Here is a 27,769-nt window from a genome sequence, read left to right as displayed (position 1 = left end):
GATGGGACGCTAGGGAGATAGCGTAACTGGCTCTTTCCACTGCGCTTCAGAGGGGTGGCTATTAAAAGCTGAGCTAGGAAGCTTGACAGGGCAAGCTACGTGACAGTTGCTTTTCTTTTCCAGATTTGCAGTGAGATAAAGAAGCATCTGGACGTGACCTGTCTGTAGGCTGAGATAGTTTCTGCACTGGCAAACACGGAAAGAGATAAAGCAATGGAGAGCTAAGAGCTAAATCTCTTCTGTACAAATGCTAGGAGCATATGTAACAGGATTGTTGAATTTGAGTTACATGTTTTCAAGGATAAGTAATGTATGATGATACTGTACTGTTGCAGCCATTCTTTAAATCAGAAAAAAGGACTGGGGATTTACAGTAGTTGTTGGGGATGCTTGGGTTTCACTACAGGCTTCTAGAAGAGTGAAAGGGAAGAAAAGGCCTTTGCAGATAAGACAAAAAGTGGATCCCTAAGAAGGCTAGAGCTCCGATTGAGGGGAGTCCTGGGAGGAGAAAACAGTAGCGCTCTGACCTCAATGTAGTTAGGTATCACAGATTTTTCTTACACAAAATACCAAAGTAAGGAAACTGTTCGTAGACCTTTTAGCTGAATTTTGGTTAATTTACATGGAAAAAAAAAATTTTTTTTAAAAACCACTTTCATTTGTTTTTCTGTGGACCTTTCAAAAGACGCACACTGCACATCCCAGCCTCTATGTTAAATACTTATTACTGAAGCTACAGTTTTAAGCAAGCTAAACTTAGAAGATGTCAGAACTGAGGTTGCCTGCCTAATATTAGCTTGTCCTCTTTACACGTGAGTTTCAATGTGGTGTTTAATTACAGGACATCTCCTGCCTTGCCTGCAGCATGTTTGTTTCCTGGCAGGGCCAGCAGTAGCGGGCACAAAAGTGAGGGCTGCCTCCAACCCTGGTTTTGTTGCAAGAGGAACTCAAGGATGGGGAAGAGTGGCAGGCTTTTTGTTGCTGTTGTTTTGTTGGGAAACCTGGGGTCTGCTTCTCCTGGGGACTTGCTGGCCTGGATGGATAAATGTCTGGTCTGGGCTTGGTCTGGCTTGTGGTCCGTGTGTCTGGCACTTGTGCTCTTCAGCACCTTGCCAGGTGAGGGAGGGAAATGCCTCATGTCAGATGGAGCTGCTTTTGGGGCAAGTGTCTGTGTTAGGGCAGGGGCTGGCTTTTGTGGGGCGGGAGGAGGATTTTGACATGTGTGCTCCATGAGGGCCGCCAGTGTTTGGCGTGAGCGTGCCCGAGGAACTGGTTTGCACTGTGCATGTGGCGACTGAATCTCTCCAAAGCTGCTGCCGATCTGAGCGCTGGACCAAGGCCAGAGCAGCCTCTTCCCGGGGCTTTCAGCAGCCCTCCGGAGGCGGTGGGAAGTGGGGGAAGTGCCCGGCCCGGCCCCTGGGTGTCGACACAGATTTTAATCATAGTGGAATGACAGTTCTGCCCATCATTAGGATTCACGCCAGCATGTTTTAAGACTTCCTAATTGATACCCTTTGTGCACATGTAGTAATGCCGGTAGAATTTCCCAGAAAGGTTGCTGATCTGCCAGTCCTGCCTGAACTCCTTCTAGACATAGTTCCTGCCTAGTCCTCCTTGCTGCACGAGGTGTGTGTGTGGAGCCTATTTTTAGCTGAGTTTCTACCTGTTTACAGAGAAAGCATTTCTTTCTTGACAACCTGGCTGTGCTGAGACACCATCAAAGCAACAACCAACACAAGATGAATAAGACTTGGTATATGGCAAATGACTCTGTCTTGGCCCAGCGACTGGTGGGAGCCTCTCTTAGCTGACATGAAGGTGGATTGGGATTCTGGGTTGAAGATTTGAAGCTGCTGCCTAATGCGAGTCCTGCTCTGTTGAGTCTCTGCTGCAGCCTTTCACCCAGGGTGGCACAGTGGGAAGCAGGCTGCGATGGGAAGCCTGCCCACTTTTATTTCTAGTTCGGCTAAGGGGATTGCTACTGTTTCTTGCTTTTTGTTGTTGTGGCTGCTAATCCAGCATGCAGGCTGATCATTCCCGTGTGTTCTTGGCTTTTATTTTTGTTTACTTTATGAAGAAAATCCTTTTTTCTTTTTTTTTTTTCCCCCCTCTCTCCATCCCTGCCAGTGCTGGTGTGAATAAATGGGGAGATGCCTTATTTAACCTGCAGCATGCTGGAGCCTTGCTTTACCTGCTGTGTAGTGAAGGGAGATGCCTTTATTTTTGTGAGTGGGAAACCGTGGTGTGTTGCTGGGAGAGGGGAGGTGTGGCTGTACATCTGCTGGGGTGACCTGGTGTCCCTCCAGGGCAGTTGGTGGAGCTTGTGTGGAGTTTGGTGGATCCGTGCAGAGAAACCCTGGCTCGAGGAAGTTTTCATCTGAGAGCTGCTGCACAGGGTGATGCTGTGGGATTCAGGCTGTTTGCTCTCGGCAGCTCCCTCCTCCCGTTTTCAGCTGTGTTGCTGTTTGACCATAGCTGATACGTTGTCAACTAGCAAAAGACCGTTCATGTTGAATTATGGATGCATAAAACAGTGGCAGGCTTTTAATTGGGTGGCTATTCAGAAAGCAGGTGCTTCCTCTCGGGGTTTAAGTTACCAAATTCATCAGGGCATTTCAACTTCTTGCATTTTAAATTCCCTGATCCTAAAGAACAAAGTAATTTTCTCAGCTTTGGAGGCTGACATCTGCTTACAGGGATTAAGTGTGTTCCTGCAGCAGCGGGCACAGATTTTCTTTGTGGAAGGGGATATATTGAAGAGTATTAAACTCCTGTACAAGTTCCTGTACTGGGATGGAAATTGCTTTGCAGGTTTGGAGAGAGGCACGTTGGAGCTTGCTTATTTATTTGGCAGATGTCTGATGATGTTACATCATTTATAGCACTTAGAGCCTGTGAGGTTTTTGAAAGGACTTACTGCACTGTGGTGAGTTGAATGGCAATGGGAAGCTCTCCTCTTCCTGTTTTCTTGTTGTGGGAAAACAACCATTTTAAATAATGAGCCATCGGGAAGCTCTCCCTCCTGCAAACCTGTGTTTTGAGGTGACGTGAAGATGGTTGGTCAGTAGAAAGAAGGGCTGCGTATGGTGCTCAGGGAGTCATCAATCAACTCACGTTTCCAATCTCTGAAGCGTGCAGTGATGATCTTTACTGGGGATAAGTGACCTTTCACTACTTTAGTTGGACAGGCTTTCTAGAGATTTATTTTTTAATGCATTCTGTTTTACTACCTTAAACCTATGCCAGTACATCCCGTTTATTGTTTTGTGAGAGCCAGGCTAAACCAAATTTGGCCCCAAGCTAATTTTGCTGACAGCATGCAATCAGGAGCCAAGCTTTTTATAAAACTCAAGATCAATAGAGAAATGGTACAATTAGCTAAACCCAAGTCCAGTGGAGAGAGTTGCTTTTAAGCAAGTAAATGTTCCCTGCAGGACTGGCAGCCCCAGATACTGCAGCCCTGACCGCCTGGAGCTGACCGACTGCAAACCAAAGGAAAACTGACTTAATTGGGCTTTGTGGCTCTGGCAAAATATAAACAGCAACAAATAATGAGAAGCAATTGGGATTTGAATTATTCCTCCCTCCCCTCCCCCCAGCCCCCGCATTGATAGGTCAAGGTGGTGTTAGAATAAAAATCTGGCCAGCTCTTTGGCTGCCATAGTTTGGCAGAGGTCTGCTGCAGGTAATGAGGGTTGTGCAGATTAACACCAGCTGTGTGCATGTGGCTTGATGTTTGAAGTTGACCTGTTAATCTTTCTCTTCCATTCCAGAAGCTACGTGGGACAACAAATGTTTCCCTACCTTCCTACTTACTTCCGAAACGCCCTCATGTGAGTAATGACTGCATTGGTTTTGGTAAAGACTATTACTGTTGTATCTGCTTGCCGCTCCTGCCCACCCTCCTTCTGCTCTGCTTACTTGTCCCTTCATTTCTCTGTCCTAGGGTAATGCTCTGTAGCCTGCAAAGGAGAATGAGTGGTCTCTTAGGAATAAAAATGTTAAGGCTTTTTTGAAATACGCAGTGTAATACATAGTGAAACGTTTGTAGAAAAAATCATGTCAGCAGCTGCATGTTTTATCAAAGAAAGTATATTCAGAAGCATTTATAGAAACATGACAGCACTAAATCTGGATAGTTGGTCACTAATCTTTGCAAAGATACAAGACTGATTAAATAAAAAAAATTCCCGAGGCACCCTGTAAGTCGCAGTATGTGTATGACCCAGGCTTTTAAAAGCTCCTCTCCTGCCCTCATTCTTCTCCACACTTCCTCCATGTGGTCACTCCAAATTGCTGCCAGCTGGCCTATTTGTCATGTGTGTTTGTTTGTGCTGCTTCTAATTTTTGACCTTTTAAAGAGACAGCCAAAATCTGTGGCTTATGCAGATCTTTGAATTTGCAGCCAGCCTAGTACTGGGAAGGAAAAATACAGGGAGTTTAAACTGCAGAAGGGAACAGGTTCTGGTCTTTAGTGCTTCACTGTTGACCATAGACCCTAGTGTGCCTGTAAATGAGTTGAAGCCTTGCCTGTTGTGTCTGGGGTTTTCTTACCTCCATGTTGCCTTCTACCCATATTTCAGACATCAAGATAGGTTTCTTTTGGTGTGTTTTCAGCTTGACAAATACGATCTGTTTTGTTTGTTCCAGGGTAAGTTGCTTTTTCAACTGACTGGTTTTGTAGTGTGGTACTTTCACAGAGACAAAAACAGAACAAAAAATTGATTTAAAAAAATGTCAGCATTGTAGAGAAAGAAGAATGAAACTAGAAGACTGATCCATCATCAAACTGAATGCCCCAGTACGCAAATACATGGCAGAACAGCCAGTTAACAGAAAATGATAGTGAAATTGGGTGATATTTCCAGTTTCCCTAGAGTGAAAGCGCACACAGTTTACAATGGATAATGAAATGTTATGGTTTTTATGTCTAAAATGCTAATTCTGCCAGTGCAGTAATCCTGAGGTTCCAATCCACCACAAGGCTGACATTTATGCTATGAAGAGATGCACAGACATTTATTGAGGACATAGCCTGACAGTGCATCTTAAAAAAAGAAGTGAAAGGTTTCTTCTTCGTTTTCCATTCCCTTCTCTCCCATTTCATCGTATCAAATGTTGACTAATGTCAAAGGGGCTGCTGCTCTGAAGGCTCACAGTAAACCCAAAAGTTAATACCTTTTTTTCTTGTGTGGGAAGGGGAATATCATGTGTGATATTTTCATGCATGTGTAGCGCTTGGGTTTTATAAGAGGAAATCTTCGGCATCTCCAGCTTGGAGCATCCTGCCTAGTCACACAGCTGCATCACCAGGGTGGTCATGAATCAGACCAAGGTACTGATCTGGTATATAAACCAAGTATTGCAGGATATAACCTGTGTAGCCTTTGCCTGCTTAGCTGCCATACTTTGCTGCTGAGCAGTGGAGGCATGGCTCTGAGCTTGAGATATCCTTTTAATCAGGGCCGTGTGTTCCTGCTCCCTTCCTTGCAGCGGTGCAGGTGCCTTCCTGACTGCACAGTAAGCAAGTTCAGGGAGCCAGAATGGCCAGAAAATAAAAATGTGGGTTTTTTGGCCAGCTGCATTTTGTGAGCTGGTGTGCTAAAGAGGGCTGGTGGCTGGCTGGAGGTGGAAAGGAGTGGGCAGGACGTGGCAGCCCTGATATGGAGTAGTGGGGTGAGGTGGGGCAGGGATGGGGGACAGGTGGCAGCCTGGGGGTGCTGTTGGCCAACAGTGCACATCCCTTCCCTCTTGGTGGGGAAGAGATGGCTCAGATGATGTGTGAAATTACAGCTGTATAGCAGAACCTGAGTATATTGATTTTGACTGAAAGCTCATCCTGGAGACACTGCATTTAATATAGTTGCATCAGAGATCTTGCTGTCCTTTACTTACCGCAAGTTCTGCTCTATTTGACTTAACAGTGAAGGTGTGCTGTGGCTTGTGCCCTTCCTTATTTTAATTAATGAAGTTTGGGTGTGATGAATTGAAGGGTGCTAGGTAGGGTGGATAGAGCCACATACATTTCCTTTGGCATGTTTTTTATTATCTTGCAGAATCTCTGACTGCCCGCCCGCACCAGAGTGCTAGTTAGCAGCAGTCGCCCCAGCTTTTGGTGCCTGTTGAAGTAAAGACATGTCACCATTCATTCCTATGTAACAAAACCTATAAGCATGCTGGTCAGCTTTAAACAGATACCAGAGGTCTGGTTAAAGTCAAGGGTGTTTTTCGTGTGTCTAAAGTCAATCCAGTGACTACGTCTTGCTGAGGAGCGATGGACATTTTCTGAGGCTGCCTGAAAGGCTTTGCTGCACCTTGCTTAACGAGAGCAAAAGGGAGAAGTGGAGGTCATGGGCAGCCCATGGAGCACAACTTCAACAGGGTTTCCTCTTGTGCAGAGCCAGTTTTCTTAGTTCATGAGTGATGTCCCTCAGAAGCTTTGACATAGAGGGGAGAACTTCTCTCGCAGCCTGGTGCTTCCTACCACTGTCTATGATCTTTCCTTGCCAGTGCATTGGGACAGTTTCTCCCAGTGCTGAGAAGCCAGCCACTACTCAGCCCTTTCTGGACTCTGCTGAAGGCTGATTAAAGAGACGGACACAGTTTAATGAAAAATTTTGCAAAGCTTGGACCTGTCTGTGGTGTACTTTGGGCCAGTCCTTCCTGATTCTCCTGGTATTGCCCTGAGGTCTCAGGCACAGAGCTGCCACAGAGAAGGCTCCTGCTTGTAAGAGGCTGCTACTTGTTCTGGAGCATTCGTATCCTCTGCTCGCAGCACCCTGCTTCTGACATGAGTGTCTCAGTGCTTTAGTGCATCCTGCTTCTGAACTATGCATGTGTATGCTGCCTGCAATAAATAATTTCTCAAGTGTTGTTACTGCATAAATACGCAGCCATGGAGGTCTACCCCTCCTCTTCCCTGTTCTAGGGCACATACTGCTGGAGCTCCCTGCTCTTTGGTCTCTGCCCTTCTGCACCATCTGGGTGTGTCATTTTTGGGGAGGTTTAAGGAGAAAGGTGGTGTCTTGGAACCTGTTTAGCGCTCTCATGGTCTCAGCAATCTGTGTCACTAGGATCATTCACTCCAAAGCCCAGTGGTAGATCACATCCTTGATTAACCCTTCCTTACCAGCTATCGGATTGTGCTTATGTTGCTGTGGATTTTAGAGCTTCTTTGCTTGTGTCCTGCAAGATGATGTCCCAGAAGATGCCTGCTTTAGGGACCAGCCAGAGATCCACACTGAGAGTGGGGTGGGGAGGGAAGAAAAGGAGGCATCTCCCTGGAGAGGCTCTAGATAACTCATGCTGCAGGATCACTTAATGGAAAGAGTGCAGGAGACCTGAGGCCCTCTGTGCTTTTTATTCTGCTTTGCAGGCATCTGTCCAGGACTTTCATCTATGGCTGATGTAGGAGGCTCCTTTTTCCTGTGGCTGACTGTGTCATTGAAATGGGTGAGAAGATTGATGATCACGCCCTCTGTGCTGGTCTGACTTCAGCTGGCCTGACCTTGGCTGGTCTCCAGATAGCTAAGCTGGTTTTCGCAGAGCCCTGAAATGTGGAACATGGTCATTTAAGTTTGGGGAGTTCCCTTATCTGCTGAGTGTGACTACAGTGGGGGAAGTAAGCCAAGTTATAAAAGTAATTTCTTCAAGTTACTGAGTGCAGCATTCTTGACATACTTAAGCATGCAATCTCTGACTACTGCTTTTGTGCAATTAACACAACTGATGAAACTGAACTATTTTATTGCTCTGCAACATATTTGATTTCTCCCTGCCATTGCCCTGTTTATTGCCCCTTTAATACATTCCTACCACTATTGATACCATGCAGCTATCCCACTGTGTGTTAATTTTTTTTTTTTTTGGGGGTGGGGATAGAAGAGGGTGAGAAGTCACACAGGCTTATGCAGAGAAGGATCTGCCCTGATGCACTGAATCCTCCCAGAGCTTCTTACAGTTGCAACAGTGACAGCAGGCAGCATTGCAGTCTGTGTCCCAAATGTTGTGTTTAATCACAAATCAGGCTTTAATGTTCAAGTAACAGACAAATACTGAAAAGCCTCATAAGAAAGAAAAAGAACAGGCAGGATTTTAAAGGGGGGGAAGTACAAATGAGGAAAATTAATCAGCAGTTCTAAAACAATTGGGATTTTCAGAGTATGAGGCTTTTGCCGGTAAAAGGACCAGGTCTCCACCCTTGAGCTTGCTTAAGCAGTTAATCTGCATATGAACCCTTAGTCTTAGGGATCACCCAGAGAAATTATGCATCTCTGAGCATTCAGAAACACATTTGTGCAAAACTATAAAGGCAAGGTCAAGTGGCAGTGGAGTTAGAAGCTGCAGGCTCAGGTCAGACCTTAATGCAGGTCTTTGAAAGGTGAGCATGTAACACCATGAATGTATACCTATGTACATATTGTCTGTCAGTGTTGCCACTGGTTTGCAATTACTCAGGGCTGGGCTCACAGGAGCAGAGCCATTGTTTGAGTATCACAAACCATATATTCTTTGCCTGCTTTGTCTGTAATGAGCTGTGGCCTTCTTCCAAATAGTAGTTTGGAACAAGATTTGGAGACTTTTTTTGTTTAAATTTACTGGTATCAAAAGAAAACCACAGACTTCAGACAGCAATTCAGAGAAGACACTTCCAGTTGCTTCATGCTTTCCTCCTGCTCTTGTTCTGTACCTCCTTTCCGTGCCTGCTAACTGTGAAAAAGATCCAGCTTTTAAACAACACCTCCTGGTCATGCTTCTCAGTTTCTTGTTTTCTCAGTAAAGGGAGTCTGAACAATTTCCTTGAATTTTGATGCTTTTTGAAGCAAAATGCATTGGTGGCATTTCTCAATACTATCCTATCTTAGCATGCCTCTGCTGTGCTTTGCACTTGGCCTCCAAGCTGTGTATAGAAATCCCCTGGGTTTATTCAGCTCTGGGTTGGGAATGAGGGTGTAGATAGAGGTGTGGTCTGCAGACCCACAGGATGTTGCCATCCTGCTGCCACTGGGTAGTACTTCATACTGTTAGAAGTCAGTAGCTTTCAGGTTTGCTGGTGAAATGGTTTTTGTGAGCGCTGCCACTGTTTTGGCACTCAGTGTTGTCTAGTTTAGCAGAGACCTGTTTGCTTAAGCGTGTCCTCAGCACTGTTGGACTGAAACAGGTTGGGGGTGCTGTGGCTGGCCCTAGAGCTAGGTTCGTAGATGTGTTTGGCAGCCGGTGTGGAAGGAGGAGGAGGATCCAGCTGTCACGGTCATAGGCATGGTTTGACTGGATCGAGCCCTTCCACAAGCTGTGAGGAAGCTGCAAGGCAGCGTGGCTGGATGGACCCAACACTGATGAAAGGCTCATCACCTCTTGACGTAGAGTTCTGCCCTCTCTGCCAGACATGGTCCTGGGTATTTGATTATTGTTTAGGAGGGTACCCTGAGCCTGGGGTCAACGAGTCACTCAGGTAGGAAGGGACATGTGGGAGCCTCTGGTCTAACCCCCTGCCCAAAGCAGGGCCAGCTCTGGGACCAGACCAGGCTGCTCAGGGTTCTTTTCCAGGCAGGTCTTGGAAGCCTCCAAGGATGGAGCCTGTACACCCTCTCTGGAAAACATGATCCCACTTCACTTTTCACCTTGAGCATCTTCACGGTGAGAATATCTGTATATCCAGTCAAAACCGCCAGTGATTCACTTCATGACCACTGTAACACGGTGTACCCAGACTTGGCATGGGCACCACCAGTATGGATGCCTAACAGAGACCGTAGATGGACACAAACTATGCCTTGAAATTAAAGATTTGTTCGTTGTGAGGAGCACAGAACTGGCAAACAAGTAGATGGTAATATGGTTATATGGGATGATGTGTCCTGGCAGTGAACGAGGGGAGTATAAATAGGAAAAGCAGAAAAATAGTATGTACTTTCTGATTTAATTGTGCTTGTCTTTCAATGGAATAACTTGATGTGGGTTTTTAAAAGGGAAAAAGACCTCTAAAGTAGCTGTAACAACTTAATTGGAAAAAAGAAAAAGGGAAGGCACTAAGACATAAACCAGAGATACATTTCTCCTTAAGTCTCTGTGAGACCGGTGGGAGATGGCAAGTCCTGTTGTGCTAGCCCTGTCTGCTGGCTGTCATGTTTATAACCTTAAGTCATCCTGTGAAAGTCAGTGGTGGTAGCCCTCTGGGCAGGACCTGAAGTCAAGATCTCTGCTCATGTTGGAGGGTTCCGGGTCAGGTTGTGAGTGAGGGGTGTGAGGTCGGGGCCCCCCAGGAGAGAGATATTAACTGAGCAGTGTGATTCCCGTGTTGTGCTCTGGTCCGGGGAGGTTGAAACCAGGTCGGGGCTTCTTTTCATTGAGATGGCGTTGAGGGGAATTTTTTTACCATCTGGCTGTAAAGATTTGAAAAGAAGAGAAGAAATAGATCAGAGCTTGTTTTCAAAAAAATGAGAACATGCACAGTCAACTGGCATCTTTTATTTTTATGCAGCATGTCTAAAATAGATGCAGGTCTGCCTACTTTCTTAATATGTATCTGGCAGAAAGTAGTAGTAGCAGTTTATGCTTCTGTGCTGTTTCTTTCTGTGAGAGTCGGGGAGGACCACATGATGGGAAGCTGTGCCTTTGGCTTGGATCTGCCCGGTAGTCCGGTCTGCAGCATTGGCCGATGGTGGGAAGGTGTTGCGAGGGCTTGCAGCAGGAGCTTTCTGAGCTGGTCTCATTCGCAAAGCACGCTTTGGGTTGTGCAGGCAGCTGTGCAAAAGCATCCTTGACTTCATGGCATGCTTTTGGGGAGAGTTTAGAGAAGCAGAGTGCGCGTGTCCGCCTCCGTGACTCTTTGTTCTCCTGCCAGCCAGATTGCTCCCTTCCCTGACTTGCCTGCTCCCACTGCTTGACAGTGAGCTGTTGAGAAAGTGACTTGGCTTTGGATGTGCCAATCACCCTTGCACCATGAAGGTGGAGGTGGCAGTGACAAGAGGTGTGTGGATGACATTGATGCTGCCATGGTCTCCTTCAATGAAAAGCTTAGTGTGAGAGGGAGGGAGCAAGGACACTTGTGGTAGCCTGCTCGCTGCGGTGAAAGATGCATTGGATGCACAGGGAAGCACTGCACAGATAGAAGAAATACTGGAAGGGTGATTTCTGTTCTGCTGGTGGAGTTAGCAGGTGTTTATAGTCCATGCTTGAAGCTGCAGGTTCAACTTGCCTCCTGGCTAAGTCTGGAAAGGGGCTCAGGGTTGTTTCCTTTGGATCTGTTGGGGGTGGAGGGACCTTCCTCCCCCCAGCTGTGTGTCCCCACCACACGAGGATCCCATGAGGACTCACCTGCAGCACCCAAGGGGCGGACGAGTGCTGAAGGGAGCATGCAGCGCTGTCCGTGCTGGCTGCCAGGGCAGGGGGTGGTCTGGGGGAAGGATGGCAGGGCCACAGGCTGCAGTTTCCTCAAGCAGGGTAGGAGGAATGGATGGGGATGGTGGAGGTCTGTCTGTGGCTGGTGCAGTCTCTGCCACCCGGTCTCTCCTGGCTCTGTGGCTGTGAAGAGGTTTCTCCCAGAGCTGTGAGAAGGCGCCTCCTTGGGGGACGGTGGGAGGGACTGAGACACTGAACAAAACTTAGAGCTTTGGTGTGTTGTCTGTGATGCTCCTCCTGCAAGCAAGGGAGGAGGCTGCGTCTTGGTCTCACACTGGTGTAAGCTGGAATTTATCCTGAGAGTTGAAGGCATTGCACCCATGCCATGTAACATGTGGTCAGCTGCTCAGTCAACCCTGAATTCAGGCCCCGAGATCATAGCTGCAACTGCTTTGATCCTAGTGGCAAGGAATTGGAAAAACGCATCCTGGGCCAGTGCGTGGAGTTGTGTGGGGCTGGGATGATAACCGAGGAGCCCCAGCTTGCTGGACTGAGTAGAGGTCTAGGAGAGAGTAACAGTGTGGCTCGTGGTCTGGCAATAGAGGAGATGTAACCAGAGGGCTCCCAGTTTCCTCTTCCACTTTGATATCCCCTCCCTGTGCTCCACCAGTTGTGCACTTGGACGGGTCAGGGGAGGCACCTGCCCAAACTCTACCCTTTTTTTTTTTTAATTTTTTTTTTCCTTCCTGTTGGGCAAGTTTTCCCCCCAAGCTGTCCCCTGCACTAGCAAGCCACCAGGCTGCCATGAGCCCCGGTACGTGTGCCAGGAAGGGAGCACATGGCTGTAGGCTGAGGTCTCTCCTTAAGTCAGCAGTATGGACTTTGGTAGGTTTAAGCCAACTGTGCCACCATGCTTTTTTCAGTACCGTTGGGCTTTATACAGGGACAAATATCTTCTGTCCTCTCACTGTTGGCATAAAAACATAGGTGGCAGGTCAGGTGCTCTGGTTAACTTAACGTAAGTGTTTTGAGTCAGGATTTCACCCTGGATGAGCAGCCCATGCCTGGACAAGGTGTTAGTGACAGCGGACCAGGGCATCAGCTGTAATCCTGCCTCTGCTCAAGGACTGTGGCCGTGAGCATGCTGCTTGCTCTCCGCTTGGCTATGCAGAAGATGGGGATAATACTTGCCTCACAACGGTATTGTGAAAGTTAATTTGCTAATTATTTATAAAGCACGTTGGAGTGCTGGTTCAGTTTTACACAGTGTTATGATAACATCTAATTAGCAATTCCTTATGATGCTTCATTTTCTTTCTGCTATAAATATTGGCCTAATACAGGGACAACTCTGCCTGTGCTAGCCATCTCAGTGACTCAGAGGGAATAAGTAAGCTGGATTTGGTTTGTAAATGGTCTCCCCCCTGCCCCCATGCCATCTTACCCATGAAAACAACATCCCCTTTGGTGACCTGTTTCCTGGCCAGCGTCCGTCAGTGGGTTGCTGCCTGAGGAGAAGTCATCCCTCAAATGGAAATGTCAGCCTGCTGGCAATCTACCAGCTTTTGTATCCTTTTCTAGCCTCACAGCTCTGGGCCCTTTCTTGCTGGCCTGGGGCAGGTGAGGGATGGCAGGAGAGAAAGGAGGAGCTGCAGTAGGAAGCTCTCTGCCCTCCCTTTCAGTGGGATCTGGACCAAGAGCTGAGATAATAGGATGCAGTATTTTCTGTCTTTTCCTCTAAAGCTCTTAAAGCTCTTTTTTTTTTTCTTTTTTTCCTTTCTTCCTTTGCATCCCATATTGTGCTGCTGTATTTCATGTTGTGTGCAGCATCTTGTCTTTGCTTTGGCCAGAGCTGTTATGAGATTTCATATGGCGGTGTGTTGTTTTTCCTTCTCAAAATAACTAATGCTCAGAGACTTTTGCTGTACGTCACGTGTTGCTGGTTTTACCTGGCTTTGAGTGTCTTTGGGCTCATTTGAAGGTGTGAATATCCTGTATGTTTGATACTTCAGTGTGGTGAATCCAAAAGCTTGTGATACCTATTTTTAGCATTGAAAAATTTTAACAACTAATATAAACCTACGACACCCATCCTTTGACAGCATCATCACCAGTGTACAGCTTGTCACTGTCATTTTGAGCTCACTTTTCCGATGAAACTAAAACTATTGGCAGGAATATGGTGGAAGCGTGTCAGAACGCAGCATAAAAATGACAGCAGCTACGGCCTAGTTTCTTTCAAAGAAACGAAAGGGGGTGTTTGGATTAGAGGTCTTGAATAAAATGTTCCTCCTCAAGCCTCCTAATAAAAAAAGAAAACAGTCCCTGTTTTATTAAACTCAGGCTTGTTATTGCTTCACGTGGCAGTTGTGGTAAGGACCAAACAGGCTCACGGGTGCTGCTGCAAGGCTTGTGCAACGTGGGGTGTCGCAGCAGTACCCGCTTCTGTGGTCGGGGGTAGCTGGGTTGGAGCCACCATGTGCAGCCAGACAACCCTATAAAACCATCCTGATGCTGGGGAGGTGCAGAAGCTTGTAGCAACTTCAGGTATGTGTGTGTGTGCGTGTCCAGAAGAGCTTCACCACTGTGGATATTTTCTTGAGGCTAGGTGACTAGAAGCAGGCCTCTTCTATACATATTAATCCTGTATACCCAGAGGTGTATATTTCACATGCATGCACCTGGAGAGTCCCAGTAAAGAGAAGGAGCCATACCTTTGCCCGTGAAGTTATGTGCACTGTCTGAGCAGTGTGCCTGCATATGTGCCGCAAAGTCGGTGCGAGAGCTGCCAGCCACAAGCAGCACAATGAAACGCAAGCCTTAAATTTTAACTTGTACTTGCTCCAGAGGTGGTTCATGCCTCTTGTCCTGCGTCTTGGTTTCACAGGCAAGTGTGCTGGCTCATCTTCAGCATCCACTCCCTGTAGCTCATTAGAAACCTTTTTCAACTGCCCTTGCAGTGTAACAACAGGGATCATTTTTCTCATGAGTTGATATATCTGCTGACCTCTCCAAATAGGAAAAAAACCAAAACAAAACCAAAAACCAACCCTATAGTTCATTAGCTTACTTTTGTAGGGGCTGAAAGAGAACTATTTGTGGCTGAACAATACCTGCCTTTCACAGCTCCCTTCCTAATCCCAAATAGAAACATGAAGCTGAGAAAATCTTTGTGATAACAGGGAGTATGGATACATTCAGTCTAGTATAACTTTTCAGGGTTTTAACATTCTTTAATTGTCTAGGGTTGGTTTGCAGGTTTTTATTGGACAGAGTGAAGGCAGGTAGAGTTAAACATCAATTTGAGGGGGTAGAAGTGATTCTGATGGTGGTGTGATGGTTTTCTACCAGTGCCCTCTTGTGAGCTTCTATATCACAGCGATCCAGTTTGAAAGCTGAGGCTTAAAAAGAAAATGCAGCCTAAGTCAACTTTCTTCCTCAATTTATCATTGAATATAAGATGGCTTGAGGCAAACTGTGTCCCCACCTACACAGAGACAACCCTTTGCTTTAGCAGTATTCTCAGTCATAGTCCTTCCTGCCAGATGCATGAGGCCGCACAGGCACAAGCGTGGGTGTTGCTCCCAGGGGAGGGGGGTTACCAGGGTGAAAGCCAGTGCACAGCTTGGCCACATCATCCACAGTGATGTGCAAGAGTCAGCTTGAACTTTGAAGCCCAGGTTACATTCGTAGGGCTGTAGTTTTACAGTGCTATGTGAAAAAGGAGCATAATATCTCAGTAATGTGTGCCTGTGCCGCCGGATTGTTCTGTGGTTACGGGATGTTTGGAGTAGCGCCGAAACTGGCGTCGGGCATCAGCACCTTGGTGTTCCCCTGGGGTCGTCCCTGGCAGATCAGTGCCTGGTGGGCCCTGGGGTCATGTTCTGAAACATGCTTGACCAAAAGCAGGGGATAATCATAGTGGCTGGGACCATTAGAGACTCCATCATGGCTATAAGGACTTGAAGGAAGACCTGAGTGTCTCCAGTTGTCTGGAGGATGGAGACAGGATGCTTCTCCAAGGCCGTCTGTTTGCGCAGGTGGAAAATAAGACAGATAAAATCATGAATTTTTGAAGCACCTTGGCTTTGTAAGGTAAGCTGTAGTTAGAGATACGGTTTGTGTAGCCCTGTGCAAGTGCAGCTGATGTTCTTCATATCTTACCTTGCTGCTGTGCTCAGGGTGAGTCACTGTACTGAAGTGACTCCCAACCATTTTTCTGCCCAAAGTGATAATCCATTGTTAAAATGATATTAACTCATGTGTGCTAATTAGCAGGTGTGCCAGGGTGTGAGAAGCCTGGGATGTTAATTAGGGTTGATAAATACACCTTTACACAGGATACAGACTTGGTTTATGTCTGATGGGAGGCCCTCTCCCCTCTTTTCATGACCAAGGAGGTGCTGTCCTGCAGTGCACTGTGCCACACTGCGGGGACTTTTCTCCTCTGGGCTCTGGGGAGGGGTCTTCAGGTCTCAGTCTGATATTTAGGAAAGCCTGTGGACTCCCTGGAATTGCGGTTGGATTGATGATCTTAAGGGTCTTTTCCAACCTTAACGATTCTATGAGTGTTGCTAGGTTTTGTCCTGCAGATACTGTAAGAAAAAGGGGCTTTTCTCAGTGGTGTCATCTTTATTCAGCTGAGAAGTGCCTCTTCCAGCTGCAGGGGTTAGCCAGTGGTCATGTCTTCAAGCTCCTGGAGGTGACGTCCCCTCCAGTTGGCCAGCTTAACGGCTGGCTGGGTTGTCTCTGGCCTGTTCTGGATGGAATATGGTAGGTTGTCTGAAAACAGGTTTCGGTAGGTCTTCGCTGATCGCTTAGTGCAGGAGAGCATTAAGAATTATATAAGTTGGCTCGCGCAACTTCAGAGGAAGCCCACATCAAAAGGCGTGTATCCAAATGCGTCAGCTGAGCCGGGGTGATGGGGCTGGGGCCTGGAAATGCCTGTTCTCCCGCAGCGGGCAGGCGTGAGCTGACAAGCCACGGTGCTGCCCGGGAGGGCTGTCGGCAAGGCTCCGCACCTTCCCCGAGTGGCTGGGGCCACCTGCTCTCTGCAGCCTGGACTGCAGTGGCTTGCTTGCCCAGCCAGGCTTCCCTGAAGGCCCATCCTCTTGTGTCTCAGCAAAGCTTTGGAGGAGGGTGTGTTGGCTGGTACACAGCTGGGGAGAAGGCTTCCCTTGCCTCTCCATTCAGCCGCCCCTGAAGACTGCAGCAACAACCAGATCAACCAAATCAAGTGCTGTATCTACAAAAGCCCCAGACCTTAGTTATGTGATGGCACCTGTAATTCTTCTGTGCATCTATCTCCGTACATAAGTGTTGTTATTTATTACTTGCTGTTTCTTACTCCGGTGCTATGGGTCATGATGGGAAGGGGAAATCACTGCTTTTCTTTTATTCGTCTGCCCTGACTTGAAATCCACTGGTGGCCAGACCAACTTGGGACTTGCTGACTTACGATTTGGTTGTTTGAAACTTCTGAAAGCATCTCTTACAGGGAGGGGGGCACATGTAGTTCAAGTTTTGCTGGGAGTCCCAGCCGTGCTATGGATTTGTTATAGGTAACAGTGAACCAGCAGGAAAAGATGCCCCAAACTGCTGTGACAGAATGGAAAATGTCCTAATGCTGGCAGCAAAAGGGTGTGCCTCCTTTCATCCTCTTAAGCTGAAAAATGCTTCAGACAATCACTTGCGATCTGTTGTAGTAAGCATATATGTTTCTCCTTTAGGACTGGAGCATAATTGCTTTGTATCTATGGGAGCTTGTGTGCACGCACCCCTGTGTATACGTACATATTGGTTTCCGCGCAATGGTGAAGCTGTTCTGATGGGAGCAATTAAGGGTGGGTGGTGTTGGTGCTCTGAATGCGGCTATGCCTGTCGGGCTGTTCAAATGGGTTGAAGACGGTGACTGCTGGCTGTGCCCGAGTGAACCCTAAGGCAGGTAGCAGCAGCCCCCCCCCATTGCCTTCTGAGTCACTCATGGCTCGCCAAACCTGCTCGCTTGCTTGGGGTTTGCTAGTTACCAGTGCCAAAAACTTCAGGAGCAGGCGGTGTGCTCCCCTGGGCTTTCTTCCGTTTATTTCTCCTGCCTGGCCCACAAATAGGAGCTGTTGGCTGCACTTATCTGGTGTTAAAATGTAAGGCTAAGGACTGATTGTTTCAGGGCTTTCTAGTCCAAATGGTGCATCTGGTCCCATCCCTCCTTCAGCCCTTTCCTGCTGTCGAGGTGGAGGGCTGCTGTGCTTATCAGGAGTGCCTACCGTCATGGGGGGGACCTGGCACTTTCTAAGCATGGGCAGATATATCTGAAATATCTGATACGGCAAATACTTGAATGTAAAGTTAAACCAAACCTGGTGTTTGAAGTGGGCTAAAACTGACTGCTGTACCAGGAAACTCTGCTCACGTGCCTGTTTTTTCATAATGGGGTGTGCAAGAATGATTGTGTCACATCGAATCACTTCAACTGTCTCGCCTCTTACTGACCCAAAATAGAATCATCTCCCCCCATCCTCTCCTCTAGCACCTGTAGCACCCAGGCATGTGGAGCACCACAACCTCACTACTGCTGTTTAATCATTGCAGTTGCACAACATTGCGCGTAACCCTGTGGGAGAACTGGGCTCCTGCACATACCTTTTGCTATTTTGGCTTTTTCTTTTCCTAATGGTTTTGTCCTTTTCCCAGTTTGTGGTCATTGGTGGGCTACAGAGGGCAGAACGGCAAGGATATGGTTATTACTTAATACTCTGTATTTTTAAACTATCACACAGAGTGGTAAATGTTAATTTGTTAATTAGTTTGATTTCTGTTCGTAAAAAATATTTGCTGTGTTGTCTCCTTCATTCTGAGAACAGTTTGATACCTCTTTTTCTTTTCCCGTATAAATGGTGCAGAGTCAGGGTGGAGGAAAAAACACAGATGGTTTAGGTTTTGTATTGGTATTTCTTATTTATAGCAACCATTAACCACCCCTGGTCTTGAGGACGATGCTGCTCAAACCCTAATTCAGAGGCGGTTACATGGAAGTAGTGAATTAAGTAAAACCAGATCCATGAGTAATTTTGAAATCCCTGTAGTTCCTGATCCTGCAATCACTTTTGCACCTGTGGACAGCTTAGTGGGAGCCTGTGCGTTTTAAATGCATGTCCTCTTACAGAAGCACCATCCAGATACGTACCCAGGGACAAATCTTCTGGGATGTAAGGGAGTCAAGGGCAGTGGCAAAAGGTGCAGAGTAGGTCGGAATTTTTTATTGCTGGTAAATTGCTTCCTGAATATGCAATGAAATGCCAGGGACGATACAGTTTAGCAGCGTGAGGAAGGGGACCACATGGCTGGTTCATGTGTTGCTGATGGTTGCCTCTGGATTGACTGGGTATTTTACTTCTTGGATCCTCTTGCAGTGTGCCAGGCTGGCGAGTTAAAGTCACCCCGGAGGGGTGTCCTTAGGAATTCAGATTTCAGGAGCCAGCAGGGCTGAGTGGCAGCTCGTCTGAAGCCTGTGACGGGAGGAATTACTCAGGGGAGGGAGGGAGGGAGGGAGGGATGGCAAAAACCCAAACCTTCAAACACACCCAATTGACCCATCTCATCTTAGAATGAAACTTAACGAGTTACACCCACTCTGAAGCAGAAGGGGAATGAAACGCTGGCGCTTCCTCCTTTCTGTTACAGGCAGCCGCCGCAGCTTGGGAAACAGAACAGGCAAAGATGTTTGTGCTGTTGATGATGAGCGGTAAGCTGCCTCGCGAAAGACGTTAACTTTTGCTTGCATTGTGTCTGCTGGGCTGGGGGAACCGAGAGCAGCTGAAGCTCAGTTAAAGCTGGGGAAGCGTGTTTGTGGGGTGTAGCATCGTCGTGTTGTCTAAGATGCTGTGTGTCCAGGTAGCCCTGTAAGGCTTTCCTCTTCTCACTTCTGTCTGTCCCCAGCGTGGATGGAGGTGTTGCTTTCTCTGAATGGCATTCAATTGCCGAGTGTTGTTTGCTTTTCCAGGGTTTGTGCTGCTCGCAGGTAGCAGAAGTGCGCCGGGTTCATTGCAGACACCAAGAGCTCGAACTGATTGAATGGGAGCTGGGGACTTAATAGCTACATTCCCCAAGAGAGAAAATGTAGTATCATGTTACTTATTAAAGATGGTTCCCTCCTTTAGCTGTCTGACTTTATTTTCAGTAATTACAGGTTGCCATGCTCTTTAATTGTTGAAAATGAGCCCCGTGAAAGGTTTCAACTTGAATTGAGCTCTGTTAGGTGTTTCTGCGAGGTGGGAAAAGCTGAAACGTTGTGAAGGGCGATGCTGCTGTGCTTTTCAATGAAGGTGGGAAGGCTGGGTTTGGTGGGGTCTCGCACTCGCCCGAGATCTGATAATGCTGCAGAAGCACGGGCTTTTCCATATCAGGTTGCTTATTTTTCTCCTAGTTACTTTTGCGATTGCTTACCAAGTTACTTTATATACTGGTTACTATCTTTAAATCTAAATTGCTTAATTCTTGGGTTGGTGACAGGAAATGTGAGCACAGAGCCCTGGCCCTGCAATTACTGTGACTAAGCATTAGGGCTAATAACCAAGCGGGCAGTGCTGTCTGTCTCCCGGCCCTGCTCTTCCCCTAGCAGCTGGCTGCCGTTGAGGGGCTGGCTTCCCATCCTGACCCGCTGTTTTCAGGCCTGCTGTAGAAATACTGGATATGGCTTCTGCTTCCTGAGGGGCACGGGCTTGCTTTCCGACGGCCAGGGTTCAGACCTGATTCATAGCTGTGCTGTAACCCATCAGCCATGAGTAATCCTCCCGTGCAGAGGCAAAGTATAATGCGTACCTCTTGGGGGGAATTAAGTCACGCTGTAGCTGTTGGAGATGTTAGTGCTTTAATCGTTTCATTTAATATACCAGAAACCCATTGTCAAGGTGGCTATTAATTCCTTTGATGGCGTTTTCACGTTGCAGGAGTGATTTAAATTTTCACATGTGATTAGTGCAGTGGAACGAAGGAAGCAGGTTTTGTGGATGTCGGTGGGCTGCTTGTTTTTTCCCCAATCCTTTTGGATTTAAAAGTGATCTGTACATTACAAAAAAATGTGCGGAAAACTGCTGTCTTAATCACAGCAAATGGAGCTAAGGAATCAAGTGCTGAAATGTGGCATGTCTGGTTACACTTCCTAGGGGAACTTGCTCTTTAAAGGGCTCACTTCTGTTTTTAAGAGGGTTCCAACTTGTTTTGAGGCAGAAACACTTTATTTTTCCAGAGTGCCTGTTGGAGAAAATCTACCAAACCGCAAATTTGCATAATTTAAGTGTCTGCTTGAACTTTATGCTTTTGCTGTGGGAAATCAGTGGTAGGACTTGTGCTGGAGTCCAGCACATAGGAGCGGCATTGATTTTGATTTTTGCACCATTGCGGCTGTTGAAGCCAAGCCTATTAAGACATCGGTCTTTGGAGCAGACCCATTTATCTTTAAAAGAAGTTACATGTTATGGCTTGAGTCAAGTCATAGGTCATGGCTGTCTGAAAATGAAACCTGAGGAAAATATGGATAGTTCCCTGCAGGATCAGTGACCTGGACTGGCCCAGCACAGGATCCAGTCAATGCCTGGGCATCTTCCTGCCTGAAGCTGGGGCAGGAGGATGGGGTGGGGGCATAGAAATGGGAGCTCCCCGCTTGGGGCAACAGGTTGGCTTGGGTCTAAAGCATGTCCTCACAGTGTATGTCAAGGCCCCATGACGTATGGCAGCAGCGAGCCCTTTATTGCTCCCCCTGTACTTCGGCTCTGATTAGTTAGCTGGTGCTCGTCTTTTGCCATGCTGCGAGGATTAATAGCGCAAAAAAATAGAGGGTCTTTGGTGGGGGAAAAATGAGGTCACCAGAATAAAATAGCAGCTCCTAAACAATTTATTAAAAAAAGAAAAATCTAATGCAAAAGTAATGGCAGCATCATCTTTAAAAAATTTGGCAAGAAAGAGGACAACTCTCTACTGATATGTCTTTCTCAGTATTATTTTGTTAAACTGGTGACTGTGCGGTGTGTTCCAGTGGGTTTTAAGGCCCAGTAATCCATTGCTGGATGAGAGGAATACATTATTTATAGATTAGAGTGTTTTAATATCCTAGCATGGGGTTGTTTAAGGAGGTCAGAATACAGCGCAGTGGAAATGGGATTAGCCCAGCTGTGCTGCAAACAGTGCAGAAACAAGGGATAAAAAAAGGGAAGTTATCATGTAAATATTTACATTTGTATTGTGTCTTGCAAGACACAGGTCACATAAGATTTAGGAGTTTCTAGAACCAGAATGTAGTTTTTCTCTTTATTGGTTGTGCCATCTCAGATTTTAATTGAATTGTAAACAAACAAGAACATCCTTTTTCCCTGGCTCAGCAGGCTTGCTCTCTGCTGCTTGTTTGCTATCTCAGTGGGATGGTGTCGAAAGACTTGAGGAAAGGGGGGAGTATTTGTGATAACTAACAAACCCCTCTTCCTTCCAGGGGGAGGGTGATATTTTGTTCCCATGCGTGAACCTCCCTCCATGCTCAGCTCCTGAAAATACAGCCCCATCGGCCGTGCTGTGGCTGGTGTGAGAGGCTCGTGGGCAAACAGGTAGTTAGTTGATTCACTGCAGAGTGCTTTTAATGTAATTGCTTTTTGAGACTTCCAATTATGCTTTCAATAAGAGTTGGAATGTGATGTTCTCGGGTAGCTTAAAAAGCCCTTGTAAAGCAAAGCAAATAGATGATCCTAGCAGAGGCCAGCAGTGGAACGGGGCGCCCATTAGGCAGTGTGTGCATTTGGGCTCATGCGGGCTGGGGGGTCCCATGTGGCTGCGCTCCTGTGAAGACTCTCTGTGCTGAGCCCTTGCACAGGAGGCTCAGCGGGCTTGCTACTGCTTGCTCCTACAGCAGTTCCCGCTGTCCCTCGCTGCCTTTCGTCGTCTTCCCAGCGGCGAGGTCCGGTGCGACAGGTTGGAGATTAGCTCGTGGGAGATCAGCAGTGGTTTAACTCTTGCATTTTCTAGTATTGTCTGGGGTTGGTCTAGATTACAGCGTAATTAACAGCTCAAACTCACAGTGATGTTAAGAGTTTAACAAATTGTCAAGTGTTAGCTGGGCAGCAGGAACTGAGTGCATGCTATTGGGAGCACAGCAAATGCGCTGGCGTGCAAGTTCACCAAGAACGGTATAAGATGAATTGCGTTGCCATAGGTGTGACTGAGCTACTGCTAATGGGCAGCACCTCTGTAAGCTGACTGGGGCCTGACTGCAAATCACCTTGCATACGTGCACGCCACTGTAATGCCATGAGCGTTTGCAAGCAGGGACATTTCAGGAACAGTTTGGGTCTGTCAAAAGATCAGGCTTACGGATTACCTGTGGACATAGAAATGTGTGAAAGTAGGTATGCCCCTCTGCAGAGGTAAGGGGATACAGAGGTGGTGCTGGTAGGTGGCCTTGGTGGTACAAACAGTTGTTTCTGAAGAGGCAGAAACTTTTTTTTTTGCCTTGTGAAAGTTCCTCTGCATTTCTACTTCTGTTTTCACTTCTAGACAATTTGGAACTGGCAGGCCCGGTTTTATATGATTAGTGTGAGAAAACACCTTGCTTGTTGAGGGGATTTTACATTGAATAATAAGCACAGAAAAAGCATTTGAATAAAACAGCCTTCCCCCCATTCCCCCCCTTTCCTCTGTATCGATACTTGCAGCGCTAGTATTGGGGCCCAGATACGTTTCAGCCTAAGGGGATGGCCACAGGGGGCTGCACAGCTGCTGCCAGGACAGGCAGGGGCCAGGGGACCATGGCACCTGCCTAGCAGGGGTGGATGGCTCTGCCCTGCTGGCCTCTTGCTCCACAGAGCCAAAGCCTCTTGTGTGTGTAAGGAAATGTCTCTTTCCCATAGGGTTGGAACTATCGGGGTGGTTGTCCTGGGTGCTGTGGGTGATAAGGCTCTCTGAAGTAGGCAGTGCAGGACACCAGCGAGTCATAGCTGCAGATGGATGAGTCAGGGGAGTTGCCAGACCTCCACTGTAGTACTTTGTTGGAAGCTGGAAAACGGGGCTTGGAAGCCTATAAAATAGCAGAGGTGTGAGGGAAAAAGGAAAGCATGTAGATTTTGCATTAATACCTGCCTGCACCATTTTTGGAGGATGCACGGAGCCTCTCATGCCGGTCTCTTCTTCCATACACGATGTTGCTGTGTGGCTGCTGGAAGTACCCTGGCTTTTAGTAAGAGGAGGCTTCGTGGCTCGTATTTGAAACTGCTATCACAAATTCTGAAAACCTGATGTCGTGACTGTCCCAGGTGAGCAAACAGGGCTCTGTTGTCCTGTAGCCGAGTCCCTCTAATCCTCAAGTCAGAGGGAAAACAAATAAGCCTTCTGCTGTCTGCTTCCCAGTGGAAAATTGCTTTGTTATTCATTTGCATTAACCTGGGCGGGGAAGGTATATTCAGAGTGTGCTCCAGGCCCTTACATGCTGAAATGGAGACAAAGACTCCCCATTGCGCAAGGCCACCGCTGGGAAGGGAGGTGGGTGCAGCCACCTCCCTGCACCCGGGCAGGAAAGGGGCCAAAACCCTGGTCTGTGCAGGAGGGATTTTGATCAGGTCTGGGATTTGCAGGAGAAAGAGAATTTAATGGTTACAACAAAACAAAAGTAACTTGAACATTACTGCTTGTAGGCACATTCTTGCACGTTAGCTGAATTGCCTAGCTGGAAGAAGCTAAAATGATTTTGACAGGCTGCATGGTATTACGCTGAATATTGCCAAAACCCCCAAATCCAGTGTGTCAAAGGACATCAACTTGTAGTGTAGCTTCCCAACCTGAAATTAGTGGACATGAGTGATCAGTCTGAGTTTAAAAAAATGCATCTGTATGACTGCTGCTTGCCAGCTCCATGCCTGTGGCAAGTGTCTGAGAAGATGATTTTTGGGTTATCCCAGTCATGGGAAAGGTGTGTCTCGACACTGAGGTCTCACCTCCAAAGGGATCAGACGCGTCCCTGCCTGTGCCTGGGTTTTGCATGAGTGCTGGCAAAACCTGGAAGACCCCCAACAGAGGTTGTGTGCTCCTCCTTGGCTGCAGGGAGGCCGCTCGTCTGCCTTTGCGAGTCGCCTCCCACCACGCCTGGTGAGGGGGGACCCACGTGCGAGGCCCCGCTGCGGCCAGAGGGATGGTGTGGCACGGCATGGCGTGGCTGCAGCCCACAGGTTGCTGGAGGAAACCTGTCGACCAAGCACTGCGGAACTGGAAGCATTAACTACTCCCAGGTTTCCTGGAGGGGGGATTATTAAGTGATCGCTGCAGGTTTATGCAGTGAATTAAAGTGGTTACTGAAAATCTTTGCCAAGCGTTTGATGACTTACAGTGAAAGTGATGTATAATGCACGCCAAAGGTTGTTTTGGTTAAAAATGACTAATGTACTTTTTTTTAATAGTAACAAAGGAACCTTTTTCTACAGAACTGCAAAGAAAATGCTGTTTTATACTGTACCCTGCCCCCCTTCAGCTGGAGGAAAGTTGCGTTTTTGTTCACTTTTATGGCATCCTAGAGCGGAGTTGGGAAGGTACTGCTGTAAGAGATGCAAGCATAGGCACCAGGCACCAGAAATGCACATAGCCTTGGTGTAAGACTCAAAGCAGAATACAGAGTCCATTTAGTTAGAAGTTGTAGGATGAAATTTATGACAAAAAAGCCAGTGGGAGTAATTTGTTGCTGCTTTTTTTTTTTTTTGAGCAAATTAGTGCTTTAGTAACATCTGGATGATTTCTTGGTAATCTTTTTTCTGGGAAGCGCTTTTTTCTGTGTGTACTTTGTTGTGGAATGATAAATCACTGTAATTTACCAACCTGTTTTCTTAAAATTTGGAGAGTCATACTATTTGATATGTTCCTTCAAGCTGTCATTCCTGGAGGCATATGAATGAATGCATGACATTTCAGCTTCTGTTTACTGTTTAAAACAGGTCTTTATGCTTGACATGGTTATCTGAGCATACCTTCAAGTTTGGAAGTTATGGGTTTTTTTTCAAAGGGAAATTAATAAGGAATGGGAGATTTTTGAGGAAAAAGTAGATGCAGTCAGTTGTTTTGCACCACCTGGACTTGGTAAACCTGTATAAATACCCAGAGCTCAGCAGAGACTTTGGACTCACTGGCAGTGACCCTGGGAGCCCCTTGTCTGTCTTCGCCAGCAGCACCAGCTGCCCCCCCAGCCAGGGGACAGCTGGGTGCCTCTCTGCTGACATGTGGCCTCCAAAGAAATGGCAATGAAATAATTGACAAGCCTGAGTCTGCAATGATAGGGAAAATGGCTATGGCTTTGCATGAGCTCCTGGACCAAGGATCACATAACCTTGTATGATTGTAAGGCAGCCGGGAGCTCTGGTTTCAGTCCTCACTGGAGCTTTCAGATGCAGCTGCAGTATAAATACAGCAGGGTCCATCATCAGCGCTCAGGAAGTGATCAGGGTGGATGGTGTCTCAGAAGAAAAAGGTTTCCAGAGAACGTGCCCCTTGCGTGTATAAAACACAGATATAACAACTTGCAAATGTATAGGAAGTATGTCAGTAAAGTATACTATTTTTGCATAATTCAGCAACGCAGAACATCAGAGAAATATGTCTTGTGAAAGTAGAATCAAGTGCTCTGACAAACATTTGTTCGGTGCCGATTACAAATGTGTAGGGGGAAAAAAGGTTGAAGTCTTTGAAGGTTAATTGAAGGAGCCCAGTAAAACAACAGCTTGGTCAGGCAGGCAAAATTGCAAATAAATCTATTAAGAGAAAAAATTAACATCCTATATACTAAAATGTGCAGAGAGATGTAGAGATGGCATGATAATAAAAGACTGAGAACATTGTATGTGGTTGACATGGAGTAGCAAAGAGGTATGAAGTTGCTGTCCAGGGATGGCATCTTATTCCTCAGAGACCAGCTTTACTTTGGGAGGTGCCGGTGGAGGCTGTTGTTATGTCAAGGATTGGGGTGTGTGTGTGTGTGTGTGTGTGTGTCTCTTTCCAGCTGTAGTGTCTTTTGGCGAGGTAAAGCCTTGCACTCATGAGGCAAGCACGTAACACAAACGTACTGAGTGAGGCAATGCCTCACTCAGATCAGGTTCCTGATCTGCATTCAGGGCTTTGCTGGATTACTTCCCCCCACCAAAGACTTTGCTTTTAAGTTGGTTTCAGTGTTGATTTTCTGAAGAGATGATAGGGGGCTGCAGGGAGTGTCGTCTGGGTGTTGGAGTAGATCAGTTCCTGCTGCCGATGACTTGCCCACCGTTCAGACATGGTTGTTTGGTGCCTCCGTAAAGGAAGATGATGGCTCCTCGCACACAGATTTTTTTTTTGGATTAAGGAACACTTACAAAGTTTTTCTGATACTTACTGAATAGAGTTTGCACATTTTCAGTGCATTTTACCCTAAGTTGTTATAGCCTAGAGCTGTTGTCCACAAGAGGAACAGGAAGCCTGAGGATTTGCCTTTGGAGTCAGTTTTGGGTTCAGCTGGCCTCATTTCCAGGGCGCAGACCTGCCTGTAAGCCCCTGTAAATATATGCACCCTTGCACTGGGATGGAGTCCTAGTCTGAGCTCCAGGGCTTCCCAGGGCCAGGGGGCCGGATCCTGCTTGCCACCAGAACCTGCTCCAACTTCACTGTGCTTATCACAAGCCTGCTGGTTGATCATCCTGTTTTTGAAATGGTTCCCTAGCCTGTGTTGCCTGAGATGGCCAGATACCCCCTCATCTGTCTGGGATTTTCCTCCACACGGCGGGTTTAGGAGAAGCACAGCTGGCCATCCGTAACTTTCTTGTAATTTAGACAAGATTACAGGCAAGCTGCAGATAGCCAGCTTTTCAGGAGCGATCTTGAACTTGCTCATCAGAGTGTACGACTCACTTAACTTACTGAGACCAGCCAGCTGTGGAGAGCTATTTCTGTACAGGAATCCCTTTAAAGTTTAATGCAGTTTTTGTTCATTGAACCCCAAAATGAGTCACTTAATGGAGTGGCATCAGATTTTCAAAGCCTTTACCCACCTGTTGCTTCCACTGACTTTTCTGTAATGTGCTTTGGTCCTAAATTATTCAGAGAGAAGTAAAACAAATCCAACAGATAGGTTTTGGCAGCACATAATACTGATGAGAAGGAATTAAGGATTAAAGCATTTTCAGCAGGTATTTAAAGTTACGCTTTTATCAAATTCTCTTTAAAAATGTGTATTTGAATATGGGAAGATAAAAGCTTTTAGAAGGTTTTATTCCTCTTGGAGCTACTGATTCATTCTCTAAATGGCAATAAAATTTCTTGCCTCGCTGCAATCTGCAAAAAGGTATTAGTCATATCTTAATGTTACTCAGAATTTGGTACAGAAGGGAAAGACAGCAACTTCATGCCTTCCTGGCAGCGCTTGCTTTTCACTACCCTCTTTGCACCA

At 46.8% G+C, this 27,769-nt stretch overlaps 1 protein-coding gene across 7 annotated transcripts in view; it reads left to right on the top strand.

The window, feature by feature from the left end:
• The window catches only part of TIAM1 (TIAM Rac1 associated GEF 1), a 193,767-nt gene that overhangs the window by 54,076 nt on the left and 111,922 nt on the right, over nucleotides 1–27,769 (top strand). For 4 of the 7 annotated variants that reach the window (XM_064470549.1, XM_064470522.1, XM_064470513.1 and 1 more), the window contains one exon: nucleotides 3,774–3,833. Coding sequence is in view for 1 of the 7 variants with exons in the window: in XM_064470503.1 (XP_064326573.1) it covers nucleotides 19,057–19,081 (25 nt within the window). In the remaining 6 variants the exon portion in view is untranslated. Of the gene's footprint in view, nucleotides 1–3,773; nucleotides 3,834–18,985; nucleotides 19,082–27,769 lie in introns of those variants that run through there. The other 3 variants (XR_010375875.1, XM_064470503.1, XM_064470530.1) reach the window with 3 other exon arrangements.

The sequence above is a fragment of the Phalacrocorax carbo genome, chromosome 1, assembly GCF_963921805.1.
Source record: "Phalacrocorax carbo chromosome 1, bPhaCar2.1, whole genome shotgun sequence".
In the NCBI taxonomy this organism is placed as follows: Eukaryota; Metazoa; Chordata; class Aves; order Suliformes; family Phalacrocoracidae; genus Phalacrocorax; species Phalacrocorax carbo.
The sequence above is the reverse complement of the archived record's forward strand: the minus strand, read 5'-3'. Positions and strand labels throughout refer to the sequence as shown.